At 36.8% G+C, this 27,447-nt stretch overlaps 1 protein-coding gene across 1 annotated transcript; it reads right to left on the bottom strand.

Moving 5' to 3' along the window:
• Nucleotides 1–585: 585 nt before the first annotated feature.
• Nucleotides 586–27,231, bottom strand: CD36 (CD36 molecule). The gene is made up of 14 exons (XM_027886301.1): nt 27,095–27,231; nt 22,851–23,084; nt 15,236–15,396; nt 13,003–13,144; nt 11,921–12,100; nt 11,682–11,773; nt 11,205–11,251; nt 8,835–8,904; nt 7,047–7,234; nt 6,149–6,267; nt 4,786–4,859; nt 3,994–4,048; nt 3,639–3,803; nt 586–2,975 (listed from the first exon to the last, which is right to left on the bottom strand). The coding sequence occupies exons 2-13, from the start codon at nt 22,968–22,970 to the stop codon at nt 3,639–3,641; spliced, it is 1,413 nt and encodes a 470-aa protein (XP_027742102.1). The 5' UTR covers nt 22,971–23,084; nt 27,095–27,231; the 3' UTR covers nt 586–2,975.
• Between the last annotated feature and the right edge of the window lie 216 nt (nt 27,232–27,447).

Below are 27,447 nucleotides of genomic sequence, written 5' to 3' on the forward strand. Positions count from 1 at the left end.
ACAGGTTTTAAGAAAGGCTTTGAAAGCACAATTATAGTTAGAGATCAAGAGCTGGCACACCTCCTCTGGGGTGTAAATATGTGGGCTGTTAGATCTTGGGTCAGATCTGACATTCACCAGTAATTTTCACACATAAGGACCTGGGGTGGGTGGGGAACATGAGGCACGAGCACAGGCTTGCCTCCCACACGACCTGCTGGGCCAGCAGAGCCAGGAAAGGATATTGTAATGAGCTGCTGGATGTGCTAACACCGCGCTGCCAACACCTCCAGCTCAAGGGATTTGAAAACAGGTCTACCTCTCTGCTCGGCTTCCTGGGTTTGTTTTAGAATTGCTTCAATTTAGACATGCTGGTGCTCACCTCGTCTTCTCCTTTTTGTAATCCAGAGCATAAATATTGCATGTCACTGGCACTGTATCATGCAGCAACGTGAATGGCGATATGCACTTCTAAGCAGCTGCAATGTGCCAGAGTACAGTGAACTAACAAGGCTTGCTGTAGGCTCATTTATTCATCAATTTATAAAATCAGTTTTTAGAAAAAGAAAAGATACTCCAAAAAGCTAAGGAAGCAGAAACAAGGACTTCATTATTCAACACAGAAGGCTTTATTTACAATTAGACATAAGTATATCAGAAAAAAAGGTTTTGAGCTTTATTGTATTTGTATTTTCATTAACATTTCCATAAATTTTTATCCTTCACTGTTTGAACAAATGCAAATACTTAACATTAGCCTCATTATAATGAATTAACAATAACTGTAACTGATGCTTTGGATAAAATAACTACAAGTAATTCAAGTGCAGTCTAGGTGCTGAACATAGTTTAAAAGTCCAAACCTGCTTTGAGATCAATGAGATTATACATACGGACAAACATATTACTGTGCATGTAAAATTTGGCCCTGAGACATTTAAAATCATGGCCTGACTTGCTGGATCACCACATAGCACTAAACAACACTTGTAACGCAAACACTAACTTACTGACAATGCACTTGAACTCAAAAAAAATGAAGCTGAAATGTTAGTACATCAAAAATGACAGGAGCATTGCTGTTGTTTCTTTCATGTTAGGTTCTGGCACAAAAGACATTTTATTATAAAACATTGGTGTCAAGTCTTGAAACACAGCAGAGCTGTGTTTGACTCAGAGGAGATGGTGACAATAACTTCAGCTGTCCTCATACTTTTTTGCCCATAGGACTCCGGGGATGCCTTCAGTTGTGTCCAATTTTCCCCAGACTAGTATGGCAACAGAGTATCATATAAGACACCAGCAGTAATGTAGATATGAGAGAAAGGTCTTGTTTTTCATGGACTAGCAAGCACCGCAAGTAATCAACTGCATGGACTGAGAGCAGCATTTCCCTTGAGCGTCATGCCACCTTAACATCTCCTGCCTTGTTACATTTCCAGCTCACTGCTGGAAAAAGTGTAGCCATGTACCACACAGACTTCACCTTCAAGAATAATCCCTTGGGATTTCTGTGCCTCATCAGCTCTATTGATAGCTACACAATTTTGTCCACAAGGAATATGGGAATAAAACACCAGCACTTTAGTCTGTTGGGTTTCCCCTTTATTTCCAAAGGGCAAGAACACCTTACTAAAGATACCCAGCCAAGGATATTGTCCTTTACTAGCAAGACAAACATTTATGTTTAAAGTCCATTGTAGCATTGCTTCCAAACACCCGGCTAGGAGTCTGGCCATGTTTGATTTTCCTTTTCCTGCGCAGCTCTTAAATACGGAGACACAATCTTAGAAAGTGCTGGGCTTAGGCTCTTGTTCTGAATTCAATGAGTCCATGGGAAAACAGACCCCACAACACTCAAAATCTGCCCCACTGACTCTCAGAATAAGACATGGAATTCAGATCAAATGAAAAAGTGAACCATTTATGCAGACGGCAGTGTTTACTGCCTGTCTACAGGTTGATGCACCTCATTAAACAAATGGTTGCACAAATTTCCTTGTGGTAGGTGGTTTATCAGTAAAGAATTGGGGCTACCTGCTTTCATTTATGTGCTTTTATAGCATGGAAGTGGAACCCTCTGATGTTTGATCAGAATCATTATCTCAGTCTTTCCTGTCTCTGAAGCATTCTGGAGTATTTTCTCTTGGCCTGTCAGGTGAGATCATTTTCTAAGGGAGGCCTTGGGCAGAGCACAGGCTGGTGTTCAAGCAAGAGCCACAAAGAAAAGCACAAAGGAGGCAACAGGAAGGGCGGTGGAGAAGGCTGGGAGTTAGGGAGTGGTTCAGATTAATAAACAGATGTGGAGCCAAATGTTGATGAGCTCCATCAACATATGAATGACCATGGTGTATCTATGAGCCATCTCCATACAAAAGATATAAACCACATATTTTAGTAAGTCTTTTATAAAATTTCTGTATTACAGTTAGTAACTTTACACAATAAACTTCACATTCAATGCAATTCACATCCCTGAATAGAAGACAGAGAGCAGTTCTATTGCAGCAGCTTCCATTCCTTGAAGGAACAGAGAGAGATATTACGAGAGCATCTAGAGCACAGCATGAGATCAAAAGTGTTGTCATTCCCAGCCTGTGCTCAGAGACAGAACATCAGCAAACAGCTTTCATTTGTCTTGCAAATCCCAGAAGAAGTAGCAAGTTGCATAAATGGAAGAAGGTGGACTAAAATCCAACTGCACCTCAACTTCAGTCTGCTTGAATGCAATTTAAGATTCGTAACAAGTTTCAAATAAAGTTCTTTGAAAGTGTAGTTTCCATGGCGGCCTCTTTAGTGATGTCAGAAGTTGAACCTTTGGAAATGTCAGTTTATTTGGGCTAGTGAGTTGGTCTTCTCAAAATGGAAAAGCATATAGAATTCCATAGCATGTGGACCGACTGTGCCTTGAATCATACCTTTTGTCTCTGAATTTTAACATGCTGCTTGGCTGAAATTTCAATTAAACACTGACTACCTCTGAAGTCTTCTGTTACCTGTAATGAAATAAAATCAGAATTCAGCGTATGATGAGGTAAGTCTTCATCTTAAATATATCTCTTCAATATTGCATACTTTTCACCATCATGTCTCTGCACTTTTTTTTAAATAATTCCAAAAATGTGTTCGCTTCCCTAGATGTCAGTCTACCCCTGATGTGACTATAATTTGTCTTTGTGGGCTAGGTATGTTCAGGAGATGTTTATTCTAACATGACAGTGATGCACAACTGAGAGAAAGAAGTGAGAAACCCTATCCAGTATCATTCACAGTGGGTTCTCTGAACCTTAGATAGTATGTCCTGGAAGAGCACAGGAATCTGCAGCTGTGAGGCCTCTCTCTCAGAGAGGTACTACAGGCCACTTCTGAGAAGTTTAGCAGTCTAGACAAAAAGATCAATTTAAAAAAAGATCCCAACAATTGTGTTGTCTTTTTTGAAATAAAAATAAATGTTGTTCTTCCCAATGCCCTCTCCCAAGTTAAGAGCATCCTGAAAGATTAAGGCCTGGAAGGGAATTTGAAAACATTAGGAAAACTACCTGAATGATTTCCAACAGAACAACTACTGAATTTTCTAGTACATAAAAAAAAGAATTCTGAACTCTTGAAATCCTGAGGAAAAATTACTGCTGAGGACTGAGCTGTTAGTGATTACTTACTTATTTTAATTTTGTCGATCTGCATATGAAATAGGAGCCCATGAATGCCAGGAAGAGCACAGAACCTCCGACCATTAGTGCCAACTGCAGTATGTTCAGCAGCTGGACTTTATTCGTGACTTTATTTCTGAACATTTCTGCTTTCTCATCCCCAATAACAGCAGACTGAAACGGTACAAGAAAAATGTCTTTGAAACTTGTATATGTGCAAGCCCTCACTTGCTGAATATATTCGTGGTGTTTGCAAAGTTTTATTACGGAATTTCAGGATACAAAGACTGAAAATGCTAGGTAGGTTTTTTTATGTTTGTTTGTTTTTAAACAGTGAAGAGTAATAAAGATAAAATATACTAACCTCATTTAGCCAAAGAATTGGAAAAACATAAGGGCTTTTAACTTTTGATAAAGCACTGAAATGAGAAAATAAGTACAGCATGTTACTTTTAGTTTGCTACATAAGTCTCTACTTAAATAGTTTTCTTCTCCTCTAACTATATTTCTGACTTCCATATGTACTCTTTGAACATAGTTCTGGAGAGAAAAAAATAATTCTACAGTTAATAACAGCCATTTTTCTTATTGGGAAACCATCTCTTTCTGTCTAATATTTCATATGTGGGCAGTCAGACAGAAGAAACGCTGGACACAGCAAGGTGTGGAGGGAGGGTCTGGCGTTCACCCACCAGAGGTACAAGATCCCAAGTCTATCTGTGTACATTTGGGCCAACAAAGAGAAAAGAAACAGCTGAAGACCCACTGACCCTTGTGATAAAATCAATCTACTGACAGGGAATACCTAAATTCTCTTTCTCATTGGATTTATTACAGAAAATACATTTTGTTTACTACTTCATCCTCATGGCCCCCATTTGGGTTTTATAAGAATGTTATTTTTAAGTAAATGTTTCCTTATAAGCTTCTGTAGGGAAATCAAACGTGTGCTAAAATACTTGGGCAGTGCCTTTCTCAGGAAAGTTTGTTCTTTTGCTGAAGTTTACATTCTCTGAAAAGTCATGACTGAAATTTTTGGAAGAAAATGAACAGGCTTTTTTCCTTCTTCTCCCAGACATTCCTACTGACACTCTCATAACCAATCATCTCTTTTAAAAAAACATGTTTAAAAATAAAATAATGAAGTAGCACTTACTCAATTTTTGGTGCAGGCTTCACAAGAAGGTTTACTTGCAGCCTTTTAGCAAATCGTAGTGTGAAACCAGTGATCTAAAGCCAGGAAAAAAACAACCAAACCCAATAATTTAAACCATTTAAATTTTGTAATTGGATGCCAAAACCTAGCATATGGACTGTGTCAATAAGCACTTTGGGATTATTTTATTCTTATGTTTTGAAGGATTTTTTTAATGAAATTTTTATGTTTCTAAGGGTCTCTCATTTAAGTTCTAATTTTGCAGCTTTACCATAGTTACTTTTGTAATTTACATTTAAAACCAAAGGCAAATTAAAAGTTAAAAATACTAAATAAGTAATGAAATGTTTTATATGAAAATATGCTTTAGGGTTTTTTCCACCAGAAATCAGCTGAATTTTCTTTTTTTAAAATGAAGGATGTTTAACTTACATAAGGCAGAAAAACAAACTTTTCATAACAGAAGAAACGTATCTACATAAAGGTAAAATCTTTTCTTTATCTCCTTCTTTTACTCTCTGTCCTCCATAAAAATAAGATAGGGTGTGATTCTTGAAAATTACATATCTGATTTAGGAAAATCTGGTTGATGTCTCTATTCCAAATAAGGTGAAACAAAGATTTAACTTAATATCTCCTGATTGAAGTTACACATCTTAACTGTCAAATTATATGACTAGAAATATTTTAGTAAAAAATTTTCAATTTTTCATTCAAATTGAGAGCAAAATAAAATTTTGGAACCTTAGAATTCATCATACAATTCAGAAAACTCTGGTAAATACACTTACAGGATCTGAATCACTAGAACAGAAATACAGGTAAATTTGAAAGCAACCAAAGTCAGAGCTGCCATAAATTCATTCTGTTTGGGAGCTCTGTTGGACAATCCAAGTCACAAAGATTATATTACATTTTTTCTATATCAGTCTATCAATCTATGTTTATTTAGCTTCAATTGAGATAGTAATTATCCAAAAATGGCTAGATATATAAAGCTAAACAAACAAACAAAAAAAAGTGTAGAGGAAGCAGAACTTTCACAGAATATAATTTTCTCAAAGTACTTGAAGGTCATAGATATCTACAGCATGCTTCACAGTATGAAGAATCTATTTAATCCCATATCCCCTATAAGTAAAAATGAAAACTGGTTTTCCAAATTTTGAAGGTCGGAATGAGAAACAGTTCTCTCTAAATTTTCCCTGTTAAAACCATACTGCTTTTTGAGAAGATCTTACAAAAGCAAGCATGAAAATACTGCATCTTCTGCTCATCCCTCTGGTAAAAGGTCAACTCTACTACTATTCAATTTAAATATTGCAAGTTTACAGAGGTACAATTATTAAATACTTGGACTTACAGGCTCTATGTCTAGATATGTCTCATGCTCCTTTTCATTTGGGCTCAGGCCTTCCACGTCATGCAATATAGAATCACTTGCATGAAGAAAATGAGGAAGAGAGATGAATACTGGTCTTTCTGTTTGAAAAAAAAAACAAACAAAAACCAAACTCTCTTGAATCCTTAAGCCTTGTTATGGTGCTCGTCTTCTGAGGTCATTTTCCAGACATAGTTTCATTATATGGATGTACAATCCTGATAAAAATGTTAACAGTCGAATCTCCATCCCCTCCAAAATAAATAATAAATAAATATTTTTTTAAAAAAATGAAGCATTTCTATGATTCTTTTGTCATGAGGAGAATTTGCATGGTGAAATAAACTGTAGTCACAAATCCTGCTTTTCTGTGTCTACATTGTGGAGCTGGCAGTGCTACCAGTTTCATGCTGAAGTGAGGACATGACTGTTGCTGTTTCCCCCACCTACATAATCTTGTTTCACTTGAAGGGACCCCATGCCATCCACTCCTCACTGAGCACAGCCAATAGTGTCTCTGTCTCTGAAATGTGTATGTAATTGTGCACAAACCCACCCCCTGCTGTGCATGTAGATTACCACAAATGCAAGGACTAAGTCTGGCTTTTATACAGTGCCCCTTCTTTCTTTACACAGATTCCTGCAGTTTCAGTGCACAGTCTGCAGTATCACAATTTTACATTGCACTATGCAAAATACAGAAACATTATGGTCCTCATTTTGGGAAATGAGGCTGCAGAAATGTGCAGAATCTCACAGGCAAGAGTTCTGCAAGAATTCACAGACTAATACAAACATCCTGGATCTTAGAGTAAAACCTCAGTTACGGGGCACGTTCTTTCTCCCCAGTTAAACAGAGTGTTTGGTAGTGCTATCGTACTTGCTTTGCAGGCACTGATGTCTAGGACTCCAGCTAACGTGCAGTTCTGTGATATGACTCGATCTGTACAGAAGCAATAATTATCTCCCACTTCAGTTGGCGATGCAAATGCTTCACGAGGAACTGCGAAACGATAGAGGGTGATTCCCTTCACGCTCTTTTTGCCCTGGAAAACTCCGTAGATTGATCTGAATACAAAAGAGGAGAAGAATGTTTCAGTCATTTTGGATTAAAAATCTGAATTCGTGGCAATACTCTGGAAGGATCCCCCATCTACCTCCCTCTTGAAAGAAACAAGTAGCCAATGTCCAGTCTCCCACCACTGTGTTCTGCAGTTTGTAGGGGTGTTCCTCTGCAGCAGAAAATATTCCCCACCTTCACAAAGGGTTATGGAAGCTAAGAGGTGAGCATGACAATACAGAAAAAGATAGACAAAACTTCTAATACTAATAATAAACAATATAGACAAAACTAACAAATTAATTAAGATCTCATTTCCCTACATACTTCCACACCTGCTGTCATTATGTTTTTGAAAGTTTTTGGACTACAGGAGAGAAGTAAATCAGCTCTGCTGTAGTTTTCTGCAGATCTAATGATAATCTCAGTTTTAAAAAGCAGGCAACATCCGGCATATAACTTCATTCCATTGCATATGAATCAGAATATCACTTAAGCTTCTTTTTGCTAATTCATTATCAGCTGATACAGAGATATGGTTGTTACACAATAAGGTTACCAGGACAGCAGCACTTTGTATTGCAGCCAAACAAAAGAAGGGTTCTGGGTTTTGCAATGTGGACAGAACAATTTTCCCCAACTCTGTTTTAGCAGGAGCTTAGGGTAATTGTTACCATCCTTAATTGTTCATAAATTGTGAGAATTAAATGGCCAGAGGGGTCTCTCAAACTGTGTGCAATTGATCCAATGAATTTTATCATTTCTCCTCTATGTAGAATCCCCTTTTCCATGACTTGTGCAATGTTTTCCAGTTTGGAGATACAATTGCTACACAAAATCAAGAAGAACTTTAACTTCATGTAAAAACACTGATCTTTGGAAATAAACACTCTGCAAAGTAAATGGCCTATTTCAAACCAAGAAAAAAGGATGTAGTTGTTTCCAGGCAGCAAAATAAATAAAGGGGTTGAACCTCCCAAGGTAAATACACTGATGTATTTAAGTCTTTTAATGTTGCTTTCAGTGATCCCACTGGAGAACTCAGGGACATTGGATAGCCACAGCAGAAGCAGCAGGCTTAAAAGTCATTAGTATGGGATGTATAAAGCAGACTTGTTTGTTTGTAAATACATAAAAATAAAATATGTAAAAATATCCTGTGAGAAAACAATTTTAAGTATCTAATGAATGAGAGTAAATCCTGTTCTGCATAGCTAATTTTCTCCAGAAATGCCAAAGATGGACTTAACTGGACCCTGCTGTACCTGTTGCCTTCTCAGACCAAACAAGGCAGGTTACGATCAAGGCAGTTACAGATTTCTAACAGCTCATAACAATGTCAGATTTTCCTGAACTATACATGTGTAACTGGCAGAAATAAAATACACCATAAATACCTTGCTGCTTGACCTTATTAAAAAAGTGGTGGAATCAGGCTCTGAATCACGAGCCCAGCTTATGACTTTACTTGTGTTTAGATGAAATGTTTATGTGGCACTGCTTCAGTGACCTGAGTCCCAGCACAACCACCACAACCACCCTCTGAAATGAAAGAGCACTCAGTGGCACTCGCCAGTGTGTACACACTCCAGGAAGGGACCAGCCTACCTGCAAATATCAGAGGAGAAGAAGCGTAGTACCTGATTCTTCTTAATAAATGGTGGGAATGATGATCCATCTGGAAACAAAATAATAATAATAAAAAAAAAAGGCTTGAAAGCAATTCCACTTAGAAGACATGATTTAATTTCTAGCTCAATACTCAGCTGTTACTTTCCTATAAACCTGTGAAAAAGGTAAACAAAATGAGTCATTTACGGGGAAAATGTTTATGTAACTTATTGCACAGTTACAGGCACTCCACAGATAAGATTTAATTGTTTTTGAAAGTGAGCCAAGTTATGGCAGCTTTTTTTTTTTTCCCCTAGATGTGAAGCTCTATGATCAAGCCCATTAAAAACAGAGGATATTAAAAAAAAAAAAATCCTGCTTAATAAGAAGCTCAAGACCTGTTGCCATTGCTTCACGGTTTATGCAGCCCATAGAATTAAACCTTCCTAGAGATTCTTGGTTCACCTGCAGTCATGACACAACGCTTACAAGAAACACAGCTTTAGACTTCAACACTGTTTAATAATCAGACCTTGTTTCACCAAAGATTGCTCAAATTGATCTACTCTTTGTAAACTGAGGTCCTCTCTAGAGCTAATAGAGAGAAGGAAGCACTTCTAGAGCACAGTCCATGTCACACCGTAGCAGACATGCAAAATAAGTCAGAGCAGTAGCACGTTGCTGTTGCGTTTCCCTCCACTCACTATAAAACGAGTTCAGACAGTTCAGATGTGTATTTCTGCAGAGCAAGCACCCAGAGTTATGTAAGAGAACCCTCTGCCTTTTTCCCTATTAAGGTGTTGTAACAAACCTTTAACCACTGTATTTGTTAATTCTTGCTACAGTCTCTGTTTAGTTTCTTAGGCAGCAGCCATAACAAAGGGATTGAAAACATCTGTGATGTCTTTGAATCTAGTTGGCAAGAGCAAGAAAGCTAAATTACATACTGCCACTTGCCTACTGCTGACAGAAGCACTTTAAGAAAATTCAAGATCATCCTAAACACACACTCTATTCCTAAGTCTTGGCAGTCTTGTAAGGTTGGTGAACATGGAGTCATTCCAAGCCCCATACAAGTATATTGTTCAATGGTTTTGTCTATGTATTTTCTTATACTGTACATGCTGAGCTTTTGTGTGAAAACTCACAAGATAAGCTGAAATTCTCACACTTAGAAGGCTATTTAAACCTGCTGCATCTCTAAACACATGGTCTCTCCTAAGCAGTCACACTGAATGCTCTTGTAAACTGTGCAATAATCTTTGCTAACAAGGAAAAGTTTCATATTTTCACTGTACTGGAGCACTTAATCTGGTTAGCTGAGTATCTTTATTTTTAGCTGTGGAAGAAGAAAAAACAAAAAGCTGACTCTAGGGAAAAAAAAAGACTTCAGGTCCCATAAGAGAGTCATAGAACCTAAGAAAATATTGTTTCTTATAAAATTAATTGCATGGTTTTAAAAGGAACTTTTGGAAGATCAGATTCTTTTGATGTATTTTAAATACTTCAAAATAACTTACTGTATGCTCTGGGTTATAGGGAAAGTTATCTATGCCAGGTAAAGTAGAATGGAAAACAGCAAAAAAAACCCCAAACAGCCCAACCCAAAGCTTGCTTGTTCTGATACTTGCTTACTGAAGGCCTAGAGCTCTCTGCAAAAGTCTCCACTGAGACATCTGCCAGCCTCAGCTCCACAGATCGTGTCCTCACAATGATGCTTTCACTTACCAAAAAGAAGAATATCACCTTGAACAAATGTATCTTAGACAACTCACCTGTTTTCATATGCATGCCAAAAGCAAATTTAAAAATATTCCTCTATAGTAAAAAATTCCTAATCTAAACTACTTTTCTTCTTCATCCCTGTTCACTTTATAGTGGCATACAAACCGTCCATCTGACAGCCTCCTCCCTTGTTACCTCAATTTCTTTACACAACTCCAGACACTCACTGTGGCGCATTTAAATGAAATTTTCAACAGTGTAAATGAATGTGCATTACTAAAATCCAAAGATAATTTTCAACTGCTATAGCAAAGAAAAAGATTCCTAGTTATACTGTATTATGCAGATAATAAGTGGTAACAAGAGAACTGGATTATTTTCTTGTGACTTCCACATCTACTCTAGATGTAAAGACTGTGCATATGTGCATGTAAATAATGTACAGTAACATATAATATATATTTTATTAGATACACACATATGCATACATCAGCATAGTAGTATGTATACATATATAAAGATATTTAATACACAGAATATAGAACTGCCAAAGCCCAGGGAAATTATTTAAATATTGAATCTCATTATTCTCTAGCAATATCAAGAAAAGTGTTGAAGTTTTAAAAAGCTTTAATAGCTCACCTGTGCCATTAACCATATCACAGTGACCTTCCCAGTATGAAAGATTCCTTTAGGATAGAAAAAAAAAGTCATGCTGCATGTAGTATATTATACCATGTAAGTAATTTAATTACCTCAATTGCTAAATATAACTTTCCAGTATAAGCCTGACCCATTAACAAAGGCAAAGGATAGACATGTTTATTTATTCAGATAAATTGTAAGGTGCATTAGAATAGATTAAAGGAATTGAGCTACTTAAGCATGCAAGGTAGAAATAAATACTTATATCAAAGAATCAATCACTGTCTTAAATCCAACCCCTAACAGAACTGTTAATGGCTGAAAGAAAGAGATGGTTTTGCTAAATCCAGGGCTTGATCTTCTTTCCTTTTAATTGTTGAAGATTTTCCACTTATCTATAACTCTTAGTGAATCAAGGCTTAAAAGCCATACCTTAAAAAAATATTTTTTTTTTAGTCTACATTGCTATGATACCTTTTGTTTTTATAGCTTTCAATTATTGCTGTTTTTGTAATATCTTCTGTCCCAGTATAAACATTGTAAGGTCCATCACTTGTCCCATTATACTGTAACAGACACAACAAGAAGGAGTATCAGTTAGAAATATTGCAAAAAATGGTAGCATTGGCAGATTTTTGTTTTCTCAGAGCTGCCTTAAGTTTTATTCAGAGAATGATAACTGAAGGCATTGCCTCCTCATTGGTTTCACTTACCGGGTAGAAGACTCCCAGAACTGGGTTCACGTTGATGGGGATACTGTTTAAGAAGGGATCTGTGTATCCCCACAGTAGTTCTTTTACTGTTCTGTTCTGCAGCATGGTTGACTTAGAAGATTTAATCCAAGTGTTTAATAATATTTGCATAAAAGTGCCTGGGTACAAGGCAGGTGCAGCCTACAACAGCAACACAATCAATGTTTAGCATCAAATTCTGCATGTGCTTTGGATCAAAAACACAGAGACTGACTCCAAGAAATCTCTGGCAAAGCCAGTTTCCAGATTTGCAGCTCACTTGAAGTTAAGCTTCTGCATAATACTGACACTCCTTAAGAAAAGCTAGTGGGCATAAGTTACAGAAGCAGAAAATTTTTCTTGACTAATTGCATGAGTTCACTAGATCACCCCTCATCACAGAATCACAAAACAACTGAGGTTGGCAGGGATCTCTGGAGAACATCTGCTTCAACCCCCTGCTCAGGCAGGGCCACCAAGAGCTAATTGCCCAGCATCACGCCCAGATGGTTTCTGAACATCTCCAAGTGAGAACTGTAGAAAAGGTTAGATCAGATGATCTTTGGAGGGACCTAACAACAAGGGCTCTTCTATGATTCCACGATTGCTGCTATGGTTCTATTTTGTATCTACACCATGTGTCTCTATACTCCCCCCGTCACAGCAATCCTGAGTGCTCACATGAAGACACCACAGAGTTAGTGTGAGACAGGCAATACAACCTAAAGATTTTATATTTATTTGTTAATACGGTAGTAGAGGTCTCCTCAGTGTATCTGAAACCAACGTCATTTGAGTTTATGGTGAGGGAATTTATCCTGTGACAGTGTCATTGTTACTAATGCTAATCCGGTTCCTGGAAGTGTTCAAGGCCAGGGTGGATGCAGCTCTGAACACCCTGGTCCAGTGAAAGGTGTCCGTGCTCACGTCAGTGGTTTGGAACTGGATGGTCTTTAAGGTTCCTTCCAACCCAAACCTCTCTATGATTCTATGAACATCTCCACTACTTCCTCCACGACCTCAGCATTTGGATCTGGACATTATGGTTTTGTTTCTTTACTTACAACAACAGCAAGGTTGAGGCAGGTGACATTATCGTCTTCTGTCCCAACAGACAGATCAGGTTCAAAACTAGCAACATTAGGCAACATGTAGGATATTGTGCCATTGCTTTCCGAGATGTTTTCTTTGGGCAAATATCGCACCCTGGAAATACAAAACACAAACACAGAATATTTTTAACCTTTGACTTTTGAGAAAACACATAACCATGCTTGACCAAAGGTTTTGAAAAGTTGATGAAAATTTTTTGTAAGATGAATGTTGAGTATTTTATAACCAGTGAAAGCTTCTCAATTTTTCATGTGAACATACGTAAAAGTTTCATTTTCTGCAAAATATTTTTCTTCTGAAAATATTTTTTTTAGTGCAAAATGCAAATGAAAAAAAAAGTACTTTTTATTTATATGTCATTAATGTACCTTGCATATTTTTATGTTTTGTTTTAAATTAATTATGTTTTGTCACATTTTTTCATAAGCTAATTACATGAAATGTAATTAGAAGGGGGTAACACAGGCTGGTTGATAAACATTCTTAAGTTTTGATCTGATAGGCATGTGTTGCAACAAAACAGATTACAAGTTAAACCCATAATACCACTTTGATAACATTTCATATGCACATAGAGATTGATAAGCACTCTTTCAGCCCCACTGAGATTGTCTCAGACATGCCCTGTCAGCAGATCTCTAAGATGCAAATCTCTGCTGCAGTTCCACCTTTAGTGCAACTCTCCCATCTCCTATCCTCTTGCTGACTGCTCTGTAAGGATGGCAGACAGCAGGCATTAAATCACTCAGCCTATGCTGTGCGTCCAGAAAGCTTATCCCAGCTCAGTCCCAGAGGGATCTTCAGGACACTGCATCAGATCTTCCAGCCTGAGTGTGGGAGGTACAAAAGATACAGCAAACATTTTCCCACGGTACAGATGCAGCCAGTTCAGGTGGGTCTTCTCTGAAGAGCAGCTGGATTTGGCTTCTCAGAATTGGTTTGTGTGCATATCATTTTAATTAATGGTCTAATGTGTAGAGCACCTACCAGAAAGTTGAGAGATTTTTCTTTCTAATTAATACTACTTCTAACTGGAAACAGAAGACCTAGAACAAGATTTCCCAACAGAATCAGGGGGACAGTTGTGTTTTCAAGTTTTTCTACAATATAATAAATTATTAAGTATTTAAATGGAGATTGACAGAGAGAGAGAGAGACCCAGTGTCACAGTTATCCAGGTAGACCAAATATTCCAGCTGACATGACTGCAGCCCTGAGAAGAGCCACAGTTGTAATTTTTAAATTAATTTTATCTACACTTCTGGCTGATTTGTTCCTGAGAAAACAGGCACAATGATCAGCACCAGAGTAAAACATTCCTGTTTGGTGGGAATTCCCCTTCTGCAGTAGTTCTTAACTGCTTCTTTTCCTAACTCCTGTGTGAAGATTTCCTCTGTCTCCTCAAGTATTCTATGAACCAAGATTTCTCTATTTCCAATGAGAAATAAATAGGCTTTCACGCATCAGAGCACCTAGGCTGTATATGCTGCAATGGATAACTACCTTGCAAATATAATATACATCCTCAAAGATATCAAGAAAGAAATATCCTCTCATTATAGGAAAGCAATTTCCTACCAAGAGTGCCAGGGATAGCTAGATATTGCACTTAATAACTCAGGAAGCATCAACTCATCCTATGTCAACATCACATCTAAAATAAAACAAATAACTAAAAACTTCCTTGAATGTGGGAGGACTGCTGCACCTAGGCCCTAGCTAGTACAATCAGAAAGATGAATGCTTTTCTGAGGAAAATTTGTAAAGAAAAAGCTATAGCTTTAAATAAGTCATATAGGAGAAAAAAAAAAGCAAACCACAAAATTAAAATAGGTATGAGTGATTCATGGCATCTGGCATATTTTCTTCTGTGTATAAAGCTGGCAAAACCCGAAAAGGAATAAATGCAACTGCCTCTGTGTTACTGGATACTGAGCAATAGATTTTCACAAGAACAAGCAGCTTTATATCCAATTACCTATTTCTATTTGTGTTTTCCTAATGTGAGACTCAATCCAGAAAGTGTCTGGGACTGCTGTGCGTAGCTGCAATTTAGGCATTTTTGTCAAGTCTAACTTAAGTGCGATGCTGGAATTTAAAAAATAAATTTTAACCCAGCAGAACTTTCTCAGACTTAAGCAAAATTTCTGATATGATGTCACGTATTCAAGGGTCCTTTCTTACCTGTATGTGTAAGGTCCTCTTTGTTCAAGTTTTGGACGAGCTCCTTCACTTAAAACCTCTGAAGGATTCAGCACATGGAAGATCCAAAATTCTCTGTAAACTGAACTTCCTGGTACAATCCAATTTTGATAAGCAGTGGTACCATTTACAATGACAGCTTCCTGAAAGTACAACAGTCAAAGCTAAAATTAACCACAAAAAAAACCCCCAAGTGACAAGTAGTATTTACTTTATGGATTATTGTAAAAGATTCCCAAGGAAACAGAAAAAAAGCATCATTATCATCAGTATGAGGCATACAGTGGTGCTGGCCAACATCTGAAGGCAGCCTGACATTCCTGCTCAGTGAGAGCAGAAGTGAGTCCCCTAAAGCAAATGACCACAAAGCTGATATAACTGCTGATGTACCCCGTAGCAAAATTTTCCCATTGCTGTGGTGGGGCATAGCCTTAGTTCTCAAACACTTGCTAAAGCCACTGATTATTTATAAAGAGAAAATCTTTGAGTGACTGAATGACACCCAGGAGGTTACAGAATTCATAAACTACTTTTCATACATTTGCAAATAGCCCAAGGGAGGAAACAAGAGTTATCTCTGAGCATTATTCAGGTACTAGATAATTATGCAGCCAGAGAAGTCAAATAGTGCTCCTGAAGGACTGGTATTTTGTCACAAAAATTTCATCATCAAAACTGAGACTTATAAGACATCTCTTTAGTTTTGGTAACATTTTGTTAGGAAAGCTTCCCTGGTCTAGGGAATCAGGGTAGAATACAGCTATAAGGACAAGACAGCACATCAGGAACCACACTAGAGGAACCAATAGCTTTAAGTCTGTGGCATTCAGCCATATGGTAAATGTCAATTCAGTCCTCAGGACTGTCCAGTGAGGAGAGTTTGAAAGCATGCTACCTGCATAGTCAGGGGAATGCCTGCTTTGCCTTGTCTGCATCAGGCCTCTTCTATAGGATTTTCCCAAAGTTTTGGGATAATGTAGTTTTTCCCTTTGGTGGTAAAAATTCAGAAAAGTTTTTTCAATAAGAAGGAAAAGCTAGGCTGCCTGTCTCCGACATAAAACATGCATTTTTTTTTTTTTAATTAGAGTGATTTAGTATGAATTAGATAATTTGCAGAACTTGTGAAGTCCAAGGAATTAAAAGGCTCTAATTTCTCTAGATAGCAAGGAAAGACATTTTAAATCAGAAGTTGTTAGATTTTCTTTCTAGTTTAAGTTTATGCCTCTAAAGTTTGCTTAACAATCACTAGTGTAAAGCACTGGGCTTGCTGTCTAAATATCTGCTATAATTTATGTGCAAAAAGGGAAGGAAACCTTGCCACAGCAATTGTGTTACAATCCCAAGGCCTTGCACGCAGACATTACAGCTAAAATTCTCTTAAGCCTTGTTTTGAAAACCTCAGAAGGTCAAAGACTCTATCACAGCTGTGATCCAGCATGGGATAGACCATGTCCTTGATAAAGAGGGAAAAGCTTACGGGATTCAGAAATCACTCTTGCAGGTCAGGATTTGACCTCCCACCTCTGTGTAACTTGGGTAGGGAAATGGTTAAGGATTCCTTGCAGCTATATGGTCAAGAGGACAAACTGATCTCTCTAGAAGACAATATTCAGGAACAGAGGTGAATAAATTTTCAGCCTTGTGACAACAGATCTATTTAATAGATCTTAAAGTGGTGTTACTTTTTAAAAGTTTTCTTCTCCCTCCATTCCCCTTCCCCTTATAACCCTTTGCCAGGGGTTAGAGCAGCTCAGAATGATGTGATGACTCTGCCACTGCACTCTGCCAGGTCACAACGAGTTACTGTGTGGATTTGCAGCCCACCACTCACTCTGTACTAATGCACTGTGAACACTCTCGTGGGATGCTCCAAGACTACAGCTGATCCAACCTGACAGTACTGCAGCCAAAGGGGCAAGTGGCTCCTGCAGTCCCCGGTACCTGATCTATGTGCCTCCCTCTTCCTTTGTGCCAGCTCTCATTCCTCAGGGATTTCTCCCTGTTGGACAGTAGGAAGATTATTTCCCTTTTTTTTTCTTTTTTTCTTTGTTCTGTGTTACCTTTCTACCAGTTATCTATTTGGCTCAGGGGTCTGTGTAGGGGGAACCAGAGTTAAAACAAGGGAAGCAGAAGGACAAAAGAGGGAGGGGGAGGAAAGGAGCAAGATCATTATTTTCAGTGGCATTCAGCCATTATTGTTAATAACATTTCTCCCACAAAGGAGGTGGGTTTGATTCTCTGTCACATACTTTGGGAGTGCCAATGGTGAGTTAAGGTGGAAGACAATCTAGAGCTCTGCCCTTATTCATGTCTTCATTTAATAAAACTAATATCCTCAAAACAGCAAGTCCTTGGTTTTCACTGTTTGATCGCAGGTGATCCATCTCTAGATATTACTCCTCTCTATGGCTGGTCATTTGTGTATTTCCCTATTAACATTGCTATGCTATGTTATGAAACATGGAGTAATTTTGGAAAGTGATTTGCAACTGATAGTACAAAAACCTTCTCAACTCCTTATTCAATCTGCATCAGCTCTAATATCTTACACAACAGTTAATTACTGTTAGCAAAAGTAGCTACACAAAATCTAATTTCTACATAGCCAAGTTCATATCGTGTCCTAACTGTGCAACATGGAGTGAAACCAGTGGGAATTTTTACATTTTTTTGTTTCTGTTACAATTTTCTCCCCACTTGATGTGGGTCAATTAGCAATATATAAATTCAAAGGAATGCTGAGCAGTCAGCAATAGAAGCTTGCTGTACTTTGAATTTACACTAAACTCAGCCATTATGATTTCTGACAAAGAAATATAAACTTTAAGACAAGATTTCTGTCTTGATGAAGGATCTGGCCAGATGGACAAAAAATGCCATTTTTCTGGGAACTGAGAGATGCCACAAATACTTTTGGCTGTAACAAAATTATTATTAGTGTATATGTCAGTCTGCCCACGTAAACTGGAGGAAACAAACAATACAATTGTGTAAATCTGAACAAGTTAGGCTCCAGAAAAGAATTTTGCAGCTGGAAGTAGGAATAGCCATTTATTACTTCATAAGTGATGATTATTAGCTTATTATGAGCCTTTCTATTCAAGTTTTGTTGGATTGAAACTTTTAGTCCTTTTTTAGTCCTTGATAGCAAAAAATTAAGGGAGCTAATCAAGTTTACAATTGATAATTCAGGAATATGAGTGGTTAGATCACATGTCCTGCTGAGAGCTAGAAGCTGCTTTAGCTTCATTTGTTTGCATAAAGAAGTGGCATATGAATGTTATGAACACAGTTTTAAATTAGAAGTGTTTCCAATGCCTCTGGCAGCTGATAAGATATAATCTGGCCAATCATAGATAAAAGATATATGTAGACAAACAGATGACTAAACATAATAATAACTAAAATGGATAGCCTTATTTCTAAAAATAACTGAGACTACCCCAGGGCAGCACTGAGGCATTGTGGCAAATCATACACCATTCTGTATTATCAATTCACTATGAATTCAATATATGAAGTATTATTATGTAACTTCTGTGAAACTCCTGAGCTCATGTACTCAGAGAAGAAGATCTTAGAGAAGTGTTGATAAAGATTTTTCTGGTGAATGAATCTGTTACCAATAGCTTTGAGTGGTTAAACCTAGCTAGAAACAAAAGTTGATAAGCTGAAAAATAAAATCATAAATGAAGTGATGGGAACTTTTCCTAAATAGATAATATTGTTTTAAGGAAGAAAAGCAAAAAGGAGTAACTGAGCCATGCCAAAATATCTTCATTCAACAACATCAGATGTAATCTTTCTGACTTGCTGTTTTGAACTCACTTTTTTTCTTTGTATTTTTTTATGATAATATCTAGTAATGATGATAACAGACATGCTACTGTGCAACTGAAATGTGTGGAGTCAGTTAAAAAGGTACATTTTGACAATGTCAAACAAAATATTTTTCATAAAGAACTCTGAAACTTTCCTGTTTCTCTATAACTATACAAAGGTTTATTTTCTAAGACCTTCATGGAAAGGTCCTTCCCCTCTGGATAGATTCAATGTTTGGGGAAACTAGAACTTTTGCCCTTTGGTCCTTAAATCAAAGAGACCTTTTAAGGGGGAAGTCTCCTTTCCATGAATAGTATCAGGGCTGAAATAGCTTAGTACTCCTCCTTCAGTGGATCCCTGCCAAGATGCTGCTGCTGGTGGTGTCATTTTGAGTGTGCTCTTCAAGTAACAGTTTCTTTAAAGATCCTTGAAAAAGACTCAGACAATATATATGTTGATTTAAAAAATCCCAAACAACCTGTCCCCTGCTGGAGGTAGGAGTTGAAACAACTTATCCAAAAAAGGTCCAAAACTAGAAAACACCGCGTGTTCTGTGTTGAAGCGTGGATGACTAATAATAAACTGGAACACTCAAGAGGTGACATTTGGGTGTTCCACATTACATGGACTTTGCTTGGGTTGTCCTCTCACAGACTGTTCATGGGTGGAACATGGCATCTGCCTGCTAGGAGATAAGAGCCTATAGCCTCAAAGTCTCTGTACGATTTTAAAGGGCACCTGAGATTACCCATACACCTCCAGATGCTTTCTCTTTGCTTCAACAACAGTATGCAGCCTTCCAGCATAATATATTCTGCAGTGTTTACTCAGGCTAATCTCACAATGAGTGCAATAAAGGAGAAATGAGGCCGGTAGAATTTGGTGAAGTGTAAAGATTTGTGCTCAAGAGAAGCACGCTTAGGCTTCCACTGTTAACAGAAAAGAACAGAACTATTGACTGCATTGATTTTTCAAATTAAAGTTCTCCCTATTTATTGGGAGATGCTAAGAGGTTTAGCTGGACTTGCTTGAGAGTAAATTGATGGTCATGTTATTTGACCAAATCTCAATGACAAGCTAATTTATGACAATTTGACTCATTACAGTACGAAGTGTCCTAAAACTGTTCAACGTTTGATTTTCTAATCCAGCAATAACATTTGATAGCAACTTTCATTTCCCCTATAAATATAGATTTGGTCTTACTTCATTGCTGTCAATTTGTGTAAGGAACTAGGATGTACTGAGATAGGATAGGCAGAGGAAAAACTAGGTGTCTTCTTTCAAGCTTTGACTGTGCAGAATTTAAGACAAGATTTTGAATTTAATGGTCGTATCTGAAACACTTTTTCGCTTTCATTAAAAATACGGCATTTTGAGTTTTGCTTTCATCCACTGGGTGAGAACCTAAGTTTAAATTTTGCCTCATATGAGTCCAAATGGAAATATCATAGAATTATAGAATCAATAAGGTTGGAAGAGACCTCCAAGATCATCAAGTCCAACCTTTGACCAAATTTCACAATGCCCACTAAACCTTATCTTGAAGTGTCAGATCTACTAATTTTTTTAACACTTCCAGGGCTTGTGATGACACCACTTCCCTAAGCAGTCTGTTCCATATAAATGCTTACAGGCCATATCTGAGAGAATAACTCACTCCTTGGGTTTTTTTCTGTCCTAGAGTCATTATTCTTGAAAAATTCCAAATAAATTTGTCATTGAAACTGAGCTGTTTCTACCAAAGATTTTATGTAAAAATTATATTTCCAAAAGTGAAATATTTCAGGAAAAAAAATATTTTCAGTATGCTGTGATCAGCAAACCTGTCTGGTTTGCAGTCAGCTTTATATTTATCTTAAATATAACTGCAGTGAATGACAAATTTGCTTTTATTAACAAACCTTTCATCAACATAATTAAATCATAATTAGTTATATTCAAGTTCCTTTTGAGCATAGGCTGAAATGATCTCATATTTCAAACGTTGTACCTTGGCACACCTTGTCTGAGAAGGAGTTGTCTTAAGAGTCTTTTGGTCTCACTGAACAGTCAGCATACTTAGTAGAAAGACAATAGTCTAGTATGACTTGTGCTTAGGGAAAAAAGTACTCTTTTACATAAATAAATAAAACCTTTACAAATTTACTCTGTTAGGTTTTGTATGATTACAGGTACAAATTTTCTTTTCATACACATCAAACAAGCTGCCTTGAAATAGGTACAAGGATCTAAAACATGATCACAATGCAGAAAATTATAAGGAGGTGGAGGGAAAAATTACTCCCTCCAATACTTTACCACTAAGGACTCATGCATATATAATTGAATATGTAGACATTTGCAAACCACGCTGTATAACTGGTTCATTATTGTAAGTAAACAGATGAACACATAATACTGCTAATAGATGTAATTCGCTTTCAAAATGCTTAATGGCATACGACAACACTGGATTAACTCAAAGTAAATATTTCACATGAAGAGATATACATTTCAGAATGATGCGTTTGCTAGAAAACCTCTCATTTCCTCAATATGGCAATCAAAATTATTTGCAAATATAGAGTATGACTTTTTTGTAAAATACTGCAAGGTGGTTGAGGCATTCTCTAGTGATATTTTTTTTTTATTCTTTAGAAGCTTGAAAAATTCTTGAAAATACAACAGTTGGAAAATTCCCCTACAGTCTGGCTTTCACTGAGTGGGATGATAAAATTAAGATGTTATATAGAGGCCTTTTTTAAAATTATTTTTATTTTTTAAAAAGTGATTCTATAATCTAGCCAGGGCCTCAACAAACAGTTTCACATTTCCTGACAGTTCATGAATCTACCTCCTCAATTGACTCAACAGCTGTGGAGCTAAGGGTAGTCTTCCAGAAAAGCCTTTGAATAAGTGTCTCCAAGATGTCCACAGCAGATGACTAGCAGGACTAAGCAATAGCCAAAGACCTGAAGCTTTCTAGATATTTAAATATTGGAGAACCCACTTTTGCTGCAGCGACCTCAAGGAGATTTTTGTCTCCGTAATGAACATGCCAGAGCTTCCATGGTCTTTCATTCCTGATTACTCCATGATTTAGACCCTCAGTTATATACCCTTTTCACCAAAGGTCTAACAAAATAATTTTTCATTTTACTTAAAAGATAAAACTAGATTTGAGATATAAAATTATCTAAAAAGTAGAAAAAAATTTGCCTGCCTGGTCTACAACATTCTACTTTAATTACTCTCCACACTTAAACCAGGAAGAGGTATTTGATCAGATGCTCCAGTCTTGTGGAGCAGACTGACTTGCATCATACAATCACAGAATGTGAATACATGAAGTGCAGGATTGGATTCTGCAGCAGAATACTGTTTAGATTATATTGCAGTAAATATAAGTGCACGAAATGAGTACCAAAATAAGAAAAAAAAATCCAGTAAAATAAATAAAGGAAAATATAAAGAAACTAGAAATAATCATAAATATAACAAACATAAACCCTAGTTACTTCTAAATTACATACTGAAAACACATCTTGAAAAAATATTTTGGATTCTAATGTAAGGCATGAAAAAGAGCAAGTAAGTAAACATGGCATTATAATTAATATATTTTTTAAAAATATTGCTGTAGCCTACATTTCCACAGAAGTGTGGAATTACAAAAACCAGGTTTAATAAAGAAAAAGGAAAAAAAGCAGAAACAGAACACAGATTTAACATTAATGACTATTCAATAACCACAAAACATATGGACCCAAAACAACAAAATCAAAAAACTTACCTTTTCTATTGCTTTGCCTATGAGGTTATCTCCAACTGGTATTAGGACTCCCCCAAAGATAGCCAGCACAGCACCGACGATGGCCCCAGTGAGGAGCCCACAGTTTCTGTTACAGCCCATTCCTCTCCTTTGTCAGGGAGCAGGTAGACAAGGTACTAGTATCCTTGCTGTAAGGCTTGATGCTTTTTCCTCACTTCTTGGTCCCAACAGACTCACTGATTTTCAGCAGAGAAGCTGTTAATATAAGCAAAAAGTGAACCAAAATCAAATTGCAAAGCTCAAAGTACAAAGTACATGAAATGCAGAGGGCAGGAAGATAACAAGTCCACAACAGCCAGCCAGTGGCCAGCTGCTGGCAAAAAAACCAAACAAGTTGCAGGTACTTTTGGAAAGCTGATCATCTATTACATGTGATTATCTTTCTTCATTCCAGTTCTCTAAACAGATTGATAAGTTCTTTCATTACCCTTTTTTTTTTTCGGCTCTGTTGCATTAGGGCAATCTGACATTGTTATTATTCAGCTGACACTCTTCCTGATGTAGACATCTCTGAAATCTCTCTCTGCCAAACAAGGAGGCCATGGATAGTTCTCTGATCTCAGCCTGCCATGCCCATGGCTCCCACTTCAGGCAAAACCAGGAGTTACACCATTCACTGTTGTGAGCTACTCAGGCTGTTTTCTGAATTATGCCAGTAAGAAAGTCCCCAAGGTCCATCAGCACCTCGGTGGGAACGGCAGTCCCTAAAGGGAGACACCTGTGAGAAGCCTCTTTCCAGATCTCTATCAGTCCACAGTCCTCTACTGAAGGAATAAAACTTTGTTTCAGGAACTTCATGACAAAGGCACAACTGGATTTTTTCCTTGAGCTGCATTCCTACCACCAAACCTCATCAATCCCAACTGCCTTACAGAACAGCAGAGATTTTAAAGTGAGTTTAGAGCTTGATCTTTGAAAGATGTGATACCTTTAATTTCAAGATTATTCAGTCTCAGAAGAAAAACATCTGCAATTACTCAGGAAAACAAGAGTTGTTGGTAATATGTATTAACATACCTTAAGACCTAGCCCCTGGTGAAAGAAGTAAAGAAAATCAGAATGGCACCAGTGCTAAAAGATATGGTAAAACATAAGCTCCTAGTGATATTTTTTCTGACTTGTTATCGTTTATGAATAATTTAGACAAAGAGGTGCCTAATTTAAAGTTTATTCTCGGTCAGGAATTAATCACATTCACAGAATTTGCAAGTTTGTTATTTGCTTTAGATCTCCAGTTAACAGAAAATCTCCTCTTTTCTATTTTAGATGCCACTATGTCCTCTTTATTCTTATCAATTTCTGTTTTTTAATATGTTATCATCTCTAAACAAATTTCAGCTGAGGTATTAGTTGCAGATTGAATGATGCATTCAAGGCCAAACTCAGAGAGAAAAGGAAAACAGAAAGGTGAAGTGGAAGAACAATGGAACAATGGAAGAACAATGGTTTTGCTCATGATGCCTAAAGGATTAAAAGGATTTCATGAATTTCTAAATAATAAAGAAGCTCTAGGAGTAGTGTGTGTTGTATTTTCATAATCAGTCATAAGATCCTATTATTAAAAAAAAGGACATACAGCATGCCCTAACAGACAAGTTACCATGGTCATCAGGCCAGGGATGTGTCCTCCTTTGTCTATCCAAACTCACAATTATATCACATCTGTACCTGGGACCAGACAGCTCCTTTTACCAGCATTGGATACCCACCTTTTCCAGACTCTTGCACCATCAGCACTTTATGGCTCCCTTGCCTTTAACAATGTCTATTTCTGTACATTTGAGCCCATTTGGTATGTTAATAATTTCTCCTTGGATACTTGCAAGCAGAGTGACCAAAAGACTGATTGCAACCTCAGAAAAATGTCCTTACTATAAAAGTCATCCAGTCCATCCATCTGCCACCAGGTCATTCCATGTGGTTCCCACTTCAAAGCTTTAACCTTTGATTGTTTTGCCTGCACATACAAGGGACCTAAAAGAAGCCACATTTGTCTTAAGTTTTTGACACTCGCTGGGAACTGAGAAGAGTCACTTTACATCAGTAAATCTGGCTTTTCTACTGGAGGTGGAACACCTTATTTGAACTGCACCTTTACTGTGTTGCTCTCCTCTCTACCAGCTCTGTTACTCTGCTTGTTTAGCAATAGAAACTCATCATAGAGGAAAAACTAAAAAAAAAAAAAAATCAGTTTTCTCAAACTTTTCATGAATTTTGTTGCACTTTTCACAAAGATAACTGAAAGTTGACCTAACGGAATTATAAAACTTTCAAGTTCATTAAAGACTCCTTGATAAAACGGATGGATACATAATGTGTTTACTGGCAAATTTTGAAGCAAACTTCAGCTAGAAATTCATTAGATCTGAAGAACTTATAAGTGAAAGTCACTAGGACCAAATTTCATATCTTTGTAGCTAGGCTCAGATCAAGATTTTTAGTTTGGCAAAGACAGAACTGTGATATGCCTATGCAACTAATTGGAAAGGTGGTGTGGGGATTTGAAAACCTGACTATGGTAACACATTGTAGCAAATCCAAGGAAAAGCAAAAAATTCTCAATTAAATCCCATTCTGAAAAGTATATATTTGATTTTTTGAGTTAATTTTTTTCCCCTAATACTATCTATTCTAGCAGATATTTTTTAAAGTGAGGAAATACACATTTTAAAATTAAAAATGGAAATTAGCTCTTTCATAAGTGTTTAAAGAGGTTTTTTAGACACCATCAGACTTTTTTTCTTGACTTAACTTCCATAAGCTTTTCAAATTCAACAGAAATACAGTCTCCACCAAGATACATTTCCATCTAAGTTTCTGCAAGCTTTTCCAATGCTTTTATTTTGTTTTAGGTGGACTAGGCATCCCTCATGAACATTAGCAATAAACAGCTAGAAAGCAACTGACTGCTAACAACTTGTGTCTATTCCAAGCTTCTGCAAATTGTAAAATATTCACCCTTCTCCCACCAAACACAATGTAATAGCAGTCTAGACATCCCAATTTATGCAATTCAAATTATCCATTACACAACTGCAATGAAGAGCACTCACACCATAACACTCAATTGGACATAGAAGTCAACAAGCTATTCTCATCTATCAGAACTGAATGTAAAATATAAAGATTAAGGTAGAAATTTCCCATAAAAGTGCACTTTCTGGGGTTTCATATTCAAGTGAATATTATGTACCCTAAGCAGAATAGAAAATACCATAACAAAATTAGATCTGATCTATGAAACTATAATATCATTTAAACTTAGATTTGACAACAGGATTAATAAGAATATTTAGCCCATTCTAGAGTGCTGGACATGTACTTTTCAGTATTGTTTCAAACATCCTTCACAAAATATTGACAATGAAAATGGTCCATTCAAATCTCTGAAAAGGCAATTTATAAGCAACTGTATAGTAGAAGAGATGCAAAATGTTATTAAATTCTTTTTGCACTACTTGACTTAGACTTCTGTACATTTCAGTTTAAAACAAGTCCTTATAAAACTCAAATAATTTCATCTATATTTTTTTAATTGTTTCTCCAGCTCTAATAGTAATTTTCAAACTTTGTTTGACATGGTATTACTTCAATTTTGAAACAGAATCATCTTTATTGCCCCAAATGAGAGCAATTGGTGGTGAAAAAGCAGTGTGTATAGTGAAAATTAAAATGTGTCTTGAAAATTCCTATTAAGAGTTCCAACACAATATCATAATATAATTCAATTTTTTCAAGGTCAGATGGAGGACCTAAAAATCCTGAAATTATTAAGAGATGCATTTGCAGAGAAGAGATTATTTCTGCAATTTTTTAATATTTGATGTACTTTGAAATTACGGTTCCAAGCTTTTTTAATTGCAATAGAAAATGCTAGAAATCTCACTTTAAAAATCTGCATTTCTTATAAATTCACATGACTCCAGAACTGTAGTTTGAAGAATATTAAATATCAAAAGATAGAATGCAATTGGGAAAGGCAGCAACACTGAACATAAAATACCACTGTTATCATAACAACAAAGCATTTCACTAATACATGTACAATTTCACTCCTTCTTGCAAACAGCTTTGCAAAATGCTGCCTTTTTTTTTTTTTTTTTTGGATTACAAATAAACATTTTCAAGAGCTGCTCACCAAATGACCTTTGAAGTATTTCAAGAGGAAAACCTTCTGATTTAAAATGTTGTATCATATGACTCACCTTGAATAAGGGCAACTGATTTTTCAGCTCAACATACAAGTACTTAACACATGACTTGCATCAAGTTACCAGCAGACAAGCAGCTAAACCTCCCCACCAAGCACATAGGCTCTGAACTCTGAGGGAGTGTTTATATATTCCAAGAGACGTCAGTTCCCTCTTTATCTTTTTGCCAGAAGAAAAAGTTAAGTTGTATTGGTGCTGGGGGAGGGGGTTATTTTTACAGTCTGACTAAAAGCCACTACCTACATCGCGTGGTAATATACTTAGCAACTGCAATCTTTATCAAATTTTGATCCAAGTGAGTCAAAGGTCAAGGAGACAAAAGGGCAACTTACTTATTTGGTTCCTAG

The sequence above is a fragment of the Empidonax traillii genome, unplaced genomic scaffold, assembly GCF_003031625.1.
Source record: "Empidonax traillii isolate 1590-97213 ecotype Southwest subspecies unplaced genomic scaffold, ASM303162v1 scaffold185:size1678824, whole genome shotgun sequence".
In the NCBI taxonomy this organism is placed as follows: domain Eukaryota; kingdom Metazoa; phylum Chordata; class Aves; order Passeriformes; family Tyrannidae; genus Empidonax; species Empidonax traillii.